This window comes from Mus caroli, unplaced genomic scaffold (assembly GCF_978045245.1).
Source record: "Mus caroli unplaced genomic scaffold, Mus_caroli_1 scaffold_6, whole genome shotgun sequence".
Taxonomy (NCBI): domain Eukaryota; kingdom Metazoa; phylum Chordata; class Mammalia; order Rodentia; family Muridae; genus Mus; species Mus caroli.
The window spans coordinates 16,111,244-16,120,000 of NW_028227261.1; the positions used below are offsets into that span (position 1 = coordinate 16,111,244).

General features: G+C 55.0%; 1 protein-coding gene across 4 annotated transcripts in view; it reads left to right on the top strand.

The window, feature by feature from the left end:
• The first annotated feature begins 2,948 nt into the window (after positions 1 to 2,948).
• The window catches only part of Fblim1 (filamin binding LIM protein 1), a 27,831-nt gene continuing 22,022 nt past the window's right edge, over positions 2,949 to 8,757 (top strand). The window contains exons 1-2 of one of the 4 annotated variants that reach the window (XM_085838744.1): positions 2,949 to 3,053; positions 8,635 to 8,691. Coding sequence is in view for 2 of the 4 variants with exons in the window: in XM_085838745.1 (XP_085694871.1) it covers positions 4,616 to 4,618; positions 8,635 to 8,691 (60 nt within the window). In the remaining 2 variants the exon portion in view is untranslated. Of the gene's footprint in view, positions 3,054 to 4,584; positions 4,619 to 4,673; positions 4,717 to 8,634; positions 8,692 to 8,757 lie in introns of those variants that run through there. The other 3 variants (XM_085838745.1, XM_085838742.1, XM_085838743.1) reach the window with 3 other exon arrangements.

The window sequence follows — 8,757 nt, forward strand, 5'->3', positions numbered from 1 at the left end:
ACCTTCATGCTGAATTTGCCCCGGGGCTCAGAGAGCTGGGGAGGCCAGCAGGGCCATGTTGGGTGCAGGCTACAGAACCTAGGGTTGGTATGCCATAGAGGGAGGGATAATTCTCAGTGAGAGAGGGCTCGGAATGGCTTTAGTGAGGCCACAGGGCCTCAGTGCAAGAAAACAGATGGGGGCCCTTTGGAGAAACTGAGGCCAGGATGGCCTCCCTGCTGTTGGCAGAGGGGCTCTGACTCACAAGGCCTAGGGCCAGAGAGGAAGGCTTGAGGCTCGAGGACCCATCCCCCACCTCCCCATCCTCAGTCTAGAGCCCTGCTCACCCAGCTCAGCAGCTGTGGGAAAGGGCAGGCTTGGGCAAGCTGGGCCAGAATCGGCTCAGGCCCCCAAAGCAGAGGATTAAATTTGCTTTCATAGTCAAGACCCAGGAAAATGGCCCTCCCTGCCTGGTGAGGCAGAATCACATAGGCTTGCATGAAGTCCCACCATCCATCCACAAGCCTCCTAGACCCTGGGCACTGGGTGTGTGTGTGTGTGTGTGTGTGTGTGTGTGTGTGTGTGTGTGTGTCAAGACAGGGTTTCTTTGTGTATAGCCCTGGCTATCCTGGAAGATCAGGCTGACCTCAAACTCACAGAGACCCTCCTGCCTCTGTCTCCTGAGTGCTAGCAGCAAGGGTGTGTGCCACAGCCATTCAGCAACCCCAGGCTCTTTTATCTACAACTTTCCATGACCAGGGAAGTTGTGGCAATCCTACAGGAACCTCAGACACTGAGGAAAAAAAGGGAGGGTTCCCCCCAAGAGAAGGCAGGTGCCGTGGTGGCACTAGGGAAGACAAAGCTGGACTAACCCAGGGGTCCCTATAAACCCACATCCCTACCTTTAGCTCTTCTCAGTCACACCAGAAGAGGGCAGCAGATCCCATTATGAATGGTTATTAGCCACTGTGTGGGTGCTGGGAATTGAACTCAAGACCTCTGGAAGAGCAGTCTATGTTCTTATTAACCACAGAGCCATCTCCCCAGCCCCCTATTTACTTTATTTATCTGTGGCTCTTCAAGACAGACTTTCTCAGTATAGTCTGGCTGTCCTGGATCTCACTCTGTAGACCAAGCTGGCCTCGAACTCAGAGATCCCGATTGCTTCTGCCTCCCGAGTGCTGGGATCAAAGGCGTGTACTACCGTTAGCTAGCTCCTCAACCTGTTTTCTTATAGAACTCAGGATGGCCCCACCCACAGTGGCTGGGTCCTCCCCCACCAATCACTAAGAAAATGCCCTACAGGGTTCTCTACAGCCTGATCCTATGGATCCATTTCTCAATAAAGGTTATTTCCTCAGATGCGTTCAGCTTGTGTCCAGTTGACATAAAACTACCCAGCCCCATCTCTATCTACAGTTTCCCCATCACTTACAAGAAGGCCACAGCCGTGAGTTGCAGGAGAGTGAGGTCCGGAGAATCAATTTGCCCAAGGTCAAACAGGCTGCCAGGGTCACTCAGGAGCAAGGATACCAGGAAGTTCTCCAGCCCATCCCTGCCACCATCTGGGACCCCTCAAGCCCAACCTACCCCAGCCCTGCCCTTGCCCATCAGGGCATTTGTGAAACTGTGTTTAGGAAATCTGGTCTCCTTCAACTTAAGGCAGATAAGCGGAAAGATGGGGAAGCCAGAGCCTTCTTGTGACTGTTTGCCAAGGACTGGGCCACCACACTTCATGCATGCGCACATGAGCTGCCATACCTGACCCAGAAATGTAATTTTAACTGGTTTGGGGGAAACAGAGGTCAGGCAGTTGGATCTGGGTTTAGCCCAACAAGCTCGCCAAGGAGAGACAGCTGAAGGGACATTCTCTCGAGTTTCCAGGCCTAGTGTCCATGATGTGGCTCAGGGAGCTTAGGAGCAAAGGACCATATTCCCAGAGGAAAACACTTCCTTCCTGCCCTCCGGCCAGTTGGCCGAAGTACCTGGATCTTGCTGGACTGTAGATGTAGTAGGCAGATTGTTCTAGAAGCTAGGCAAGAATGATGTGGGAACCCCAGGCCTTCCACAGGAGGGTGCCAATGATAAACAGACTCTCAGTGTGCTCTCTGGATGTCTGTGGCTCTGACATTCCTACTGAGGGAAGGCTGTGTGCTGTGTGTGCTGTGTGCTGGCAGACCCCTTTAATCTCAGCACTTGGGAGGCAGAAGCAAGTGGATCTCTGTGAGTTGGAGGTCAGCCTGGGTTCAGTCCAGCCAAGGCTACATAGGGAGACCCTATCCAAAATAAAATTGGGAGGTGGTGCTTGTTCAAGGCCAGTCAGTACCAGACGACTAAGAGTTCATTTGGCCTATGCTTCTGTGGTCCTTCATCACAGACTAACAATGACTTCAGAGATACCTTCTCACCCGCCACCTCTCTGTCTCCATCCCTTGACCTTCCATCCTGGCACATGCCACTATTGGTAACCGTTGCCCTGTTCTGTCTTCACCCCCCACCCCATTTATGTCTCTGCTCCTTCCTTGTATAACCCATTCATAATCTCCCCACCTAGGTAAGGAGTAATGTCCAGACTTGGTTCTTATTGGCTCCCGATTCTCTCTACCAGGCAGCCAGAGCCCAGACCATGTTTACAGGGCCTCCTCAGTCCCCACTGTGGAAGGTAAGCGAGCTATACTTCCCAACAGAGGAGTCTGGACGGCAGCAAATATCACCCACTCCCTGGATCTTATCCCTAAGCCCTTCTCCTTCTGCCTGCAGGGTCTCGGCAGTCATGGCTCTAGTAGAGGGCTCTCTTCTTGTCCACTGGAACTTCTGAGGAGAGAAGAGACCTGGTCTGAGCTTGGCAGGGAGGGGGGAGGAGAGCAGAGTGCATGAGCTGGCAGACAGAGGGCGTGTATTCTCTGCCCGCACACTTCCTGGGTTTCCATTGCAGGAAGTTTGGCACCTGCCTATTGGTGCCACTGATACCCAGGCTGGTGCAGGCGACTTTTAGCCAGGACAATACCCCAACAGGAAGCAGCAACAGCAGCAGTGCAGGAGGTGAAACAGAGGCCAGGGGTGCAGGACAGCCGGTGAGTGGTAGCAGCTAGACCCCTTCCAGACTGCCTTAGATTGTGGATATGGGAAGCCTGGCTCCTAGATTAATCCCTTTGACCTTGGCGAAGGCCCCAAGTCAACCCTTCCTTCGGTGTGGCATCTCATTGTGGGGTAACCGGGTAGGTCAGTACCACCTTGACTCAGTGGCGCCCCCCCTCTTTCTCAGCTGAGGTGTAAGAGTCTCCACACCTGCCACAGACAAGAGGCCCCATTGCCAGGTTGGGAACGCACCCAAGGGGCCCCTGGGCACCGGTAGCCTCAGTGTAATACTGGGTTCTGTCCTTGGCTCTCATCTGGAGATGGTGGCAGCGATCCAGCCTCTGGGACTAGCAGATCCGGGTGCCTAAGGGGCACTCTCTGGTCTGGCTTGAATCTAGCCTTGTCCAGTGTCCATTGCACAAGCCTCGGTCCTCGCCAGCTTCAGTGTCTGGTCTGTGGGGTGGGACCTAATAGGCCCTGGAGTAGAGTCTGGAAGGGTTAGATGAAAGGTTTGAAAGAGACACAAGTCTCTAGAAACAGCAGTTACTGTCGTCAATCTAATGGCAAAGACTGGGGAGGCCATTAAGGGGTGTGGGGCTTAATGGGGAGGAGGATGGAGCTGAGCACCCAGGCACCCCACTCTGACACCTCTCTTCTGCAGCAATCCCAGGACCACCTCAAGGAGCTGTTGTTGGGGGGGGGGCTGCAGAAGGGGACCTAATCCTTCCTAATTACCCCCCCCATGACTCTGGGTTCAGCTCTCCCCTGCCCAGTCCCCCATTGTGCCTCTAATCAAAAGAACAATCTGCTTGCCTGAGAAACAGACCCAGATTCCTTTCCCCTGCAATGTCCTCAGGTCTCTAGGGACCTGAGCTGTCCAGAGCAGCCCCAACCCAGGCCCCAGGGCCCTGTGCTCTGCTTCTTCAGGGGCCAGTAACAGGGCCGGAAAGCAAACAGGTGACCTGATTGTTTCCCCTGTCTCCTGTAGGGGCCTCTTTCCACTATAGGACCTGAGACCCACTTGTAGAAGGATTCATAGGCTCACACAGGCAGTGACAGCCCAGGACAGCAGATCCAGGTGACTTGCTTCACTGGGATGTCTGAAAACCCTACCCCAGGCATCCTTTGAATAAGCCCTGCAACTCCAGTATATGTTAGCATTATCGCTTTAACTCTAGGCCACGTTGCAGAGGTGGGCTGTGCGGACCCCATTTTAGGAATTAAAGATTGAGGCTTAGGAAAACAGGGTTGACAGTCCAGGTTCATGCGTCTAGCCTATCCAATGACCCTGAAGGATTTCAGAGTCAGTCTGGCTACAAGTACCCGTCTCCACCAATTGGGACAGGTGGGGCCTCTCATCCAGGTGACCTAGAGTGAGGTTGGCTAAGGATCCCACTCCCCAGCCCGCCCCGCCCCTCCTCGGTGCACCGTGGGGGTGGGCAGAGGAGGAGGAGCCATAGGGAAGGGGAGGAGTGGTGGGAACAAAGGGAGGGGGCGCGGCCACAGGTGGGGGGGCAGGTAGGGCGAGCCAGCGCCCCCTCCCCGAGCGTCACCTTTTATGGTAAGGCGCGCGCGGGGCGGCGGGCGGAGGGAGGCTGGGGCGGGAGCAAGGGGCGGAGGCGCAGCGCCGGCGGAGGCCGGGCGTGGGGAGCGCGGCAGGTAAGCGGGTGCGGCGTGGGGGTCCTGACTGTGCGCCCCGGGCAGGGTCAACTTCAGGTGGCCACATGGGCAACTCTCGGCCACCGTACTGGACTCAGCTCGGCGCGGTTGGGGGGCTCGGGGCGGGTACTGTGTCTTGTCCCTGTGTGTCCCAGGATCTCAGCCATTGGGGACTCTGGGAGGCTGTGTGGGGACGGCACGGGGGTCATGTCCCGGCTCTGGATTGGGACGGGTTGAGCAGGGCAGAGGCTCCCGCACAAAGAGGACAGCGTCCCGCATATGGATCGAATTATAGTCACTGCGGTGACCCGGCCAACTGTCCCGCTCTGCTGTTGTGCCAGGGAGCAGAGTTCCTGAGTTCTTTTGCCCCTCCCGGACCCTGTTTCCAGCTCCAGTCTGGAGAGGGAAAGGAGGGTCCTGGGGTCTCCTCGCCTGGCTTGGCTGGGTGTGGAAGTGGGCGATCCCCAAAGTGAGTGCAACTACTCCCCTATCTCCAGCCCAGACCTGAGGTCCCTGGGGGAGAGGCTGGGCAGCGCCCAGATTCCAGCTTTTAACAATGGAGATCACTGTCCTCCAGCCGCAGGGCTCCGCCTGCCCCCCCCCGGGGGGGCTGAATGACCAGCTGGCCTCCCCAGTCACCCTCCAGGGCAGACTTCTATTCTCTTGATGAATAAAAAGCCGAGCCCAGAGAGGTTGAGTGACCGCGTCAAGGTCGCCCAGTACAAAAGACCGGTATCCTGGGGAGATCCTACTTCTGCGCCTCTTCCTTTCTCTGGTCTAGGAAAGAGGATGAGAGAGGCCCTTAGCCTTCTTCTGAGATCGCAAGGTGTCTTGTGGGAGTGAGTAGGGGGACATTCACTCTCCCACTTTCAGCAAAGTTTAATTCTAGTCCTCAACTTAGATTGCTTATTGGTCTGTGTGAAAGAGCAATGCTTAGAAATGACTCGGAGGTGGCTTTAAAGTGCGGGCAAAAGAGTTATCGAGGCCGCCAACACATCCCCTCCCAGGGGCTGCAGCCTAAGGCCGGCCCTAGCTGGCTGGCTGGCCGGCTCTCAGCCTCCTTCCTTCCTCTTGACAGGAAATGACTTTCTTTCCCTTTGTTCCCACTTTCTCCGCTTACCCAACTGGATCTGGGTGTCTGATTTGCCCTCCGGGGGAGGAAGGATGGGGGTGGAGGGTCTGCTGGGAAGTTGTCATAGAATGCTCCCCCAACCCCACCCCCCACCCCACCCCCGCCTGGGTGAACTCAGGGTTAGTGGGACCAAAGGGAAGCGCCAGCAGGCTCTCCTTAAGGGACCTGACAGGGCTATGAAAATCCCCAGCGCTGCTCCATCCCTGAGGTCCCCACCTCTGCATGACAACGTAAAGGGCGGGTATGGCTGCCCAGCTGCGAACATCTGGCCTTCACGCTGGATGTTTCCGAGAAAGCAGGGAGAACGGAATGGGGGGTCAGAGTCGGGGTGGGGGTGGGGGTGGGGGTGGAGGAGGGTTCCTGAAGAGCCACAGCCTGTCTCAGAGGACCCGCCTAGAATGTGTTGACCGCAAGAAACTGGTTTGGATTGGGTTATTGGGGGAAGGGGTGGAGCTTGGAGTGGGGGAGGAGGCTTGTGTGGTCCAGGGAAGAAAAAATCCAAGGATGCCCCAGGACTTTCAGGTTGCTGGATCCTCTGAAAGGATTCCAAGCCTGCTGGAGGGCCAAGAAAATCCACTCTAAGTCTTGTTGGGACTGCGTGACAGAGGCTCCCTTCAACTGAGGTTTAAAGGCTGAGCTCTCGACTCTATAAATGTCAGTGGAGTTGAGGGAGGGTCTAACTATGTAGCCCAGGCTGGGTTTGAACTCATGGTCCTCCTGTCTCAGGTTTCCTGAGTTCTGAGATTACAGTTGCAAGTATGTGTGGCCATTCTTGGCTTCAATTTGTTTGTTTGTTTGTTTGTTTGTTTGTTTTGGCTAGTCTGGGATTTGCTATGTAGACCAAGCTGGCCTTGAACTGACAAGAGAAGAGATCTGCTTGCTCTTCTGCCTCTGAGTGCTAGGATTAAAAGTATGAGCCCTCATTCCTGGTGAGATGTGTGTGTGTGTGTGTGTGTGTGTGTGTGTACATACACATATTTTATACACTTTTTTTTTCTAGACAGGGTTTCTCTGTGTAGCCCTGTCTGTCTTGGGACTCACTCTGTAGTCCAGGCTGGCTTTGAACTCACAAAGATCTGCCTGCCTCTGCCTCCCCCCAAGTGCTGGGATTAGAGGCGTGTACTGCTCAGGCCCCCAATTTAAAAAAAAAAAGATTTTACCCTTTTGGGAAACAGGGTTTCTCTATGTAACCCTGGCTATTCTGGAAATCACTGTGTAGACCAGGCTGGCCTCCAACTCACAGACATCCCCCTGTCACTTGCCTTTGGCACACTGGGATTAAAAGCATGTGTCACCACGCCTGACACTCCCAGAGCTATTTTCTTGGTCTGTGTCTCTGTCAGCCTGCAGGAGGGTCCAAGGAAGCCGATGCACTTTAGGGATCAGAGGGATTCCATCAGGGTCTCTGGATCTGTCACCCCTCTCTCTACTGTCCAGGCCCATTTAGACTAGCCATACACCTCCCTAAGCACCCGTGACTGTGCTTCAGGGTCGCGGCACGGTGGCCCACACAGAGCCAGGAAGGGAGAGAGAGATAAGGGGAACATTTTTAGCCAGGGAACTATGGTTGGATGCCAGGGAGGACTTTGGTACTCTGTGGCCAGTTCACCCCCAGTGACCCACGCCAGAGGCTGCTGTCTGCAGGAGCTGCCTGTCCATCCCAGCATGAAGGTACTCCCTCTGTCCAGATCCTGGCTTCAGCCCATGTACTGCCAGCCGCTCTCTGGCTCTGGATGCAGACCACTGAAGGCAGGCGGGGTTACCTGAGGGTATCAGACACATGCGTAATGAGCCAGCAGGTCCTGTGGTGAGTTGTCCCCAAGGTGAGGAAACAGACATGGCCCCAGGGTGAGAGTCGGGACACTCCCTTGGATGAGGTGAGGTTTGAACTGGACCCTTGAGAGAGTTAAAATTAACCCTGTAGGAACATCCTCCCCCAGAGAAGGGCGGGGAAAGAAAGGGCTAAGAGGGTTAAAAGAACTTGAGGTAGGCTGGGGGTGTGGCTCTGTACCGCATGTGTGCAAGACCCTGAGTCCCATCCCCATATCAGAGAGATGGATGGGGCTGAGAGGGTGAAGCCACAGAAGTTTAGAGTTTATCCTCTGAGATAATGGGAAGCCTTAAAAACAGGGTTTCTCTGTGTAGCTCTGGCTGTCCTGGAACTCACTTTGTAGACCAGCTGTCCTGGAACTCAGAAATCTGCCTGCCTCTGCCTCCCGAGTGCTGGGATTAAAGGCGTGCGCCACCTCACCCGGCTTAAAAACTTTTATTATTTATGTACGTATGTACGTGTGTGTGTGAGTGTGTTTGAAACAGGATTTCTTTGGTTAGCCCTGGCTGTCTTGGAACTCTCTCTGTAGCCAAGGCTGGCTTTGAACTCAGATCTGCCTGCCTCTGCCTCCCTCTGCTGGGATTAAAGGGTACACTGCCACCACCCAGTCTTAAAAAGCTTTTAAGCAGGGGAGAAACAATCAGATTTATGCTCTGAGAAGATGAGGGTTAGGAGGTAAGATAGGAGACTTTCAACTACCCACAGCCACTACACGCGCGCGCGCACACACACACACACACACACACACACACACACACAGAGTGTCAAGGATGTGACACTTCGGGGCTGGATGGAGTGGGCAGAAGAGAACAAAGCAGTCAAGAGACTTGACTTCTGGCATCTGTTCCCTCGCTGATGAAATAAGATGATGTGTCACTGGGTGCTCGCGGCAGCATGGGGAGCACGCGCTGTCTTTTCCTCTTCCAGCCGCTCTTACCATCCTGTTCTCTTCCAGTGGAGCTGGCCTGAACTTTGGACCTTGTCTTCTTCCAGTAGGAAATCAGTCTCTCAGGTGAGGGAGGGGCCGTGGGTGGGTATTAGGGCCTGTGCCCCGCCCGCCTGTCAGCTGTCTGGGCTG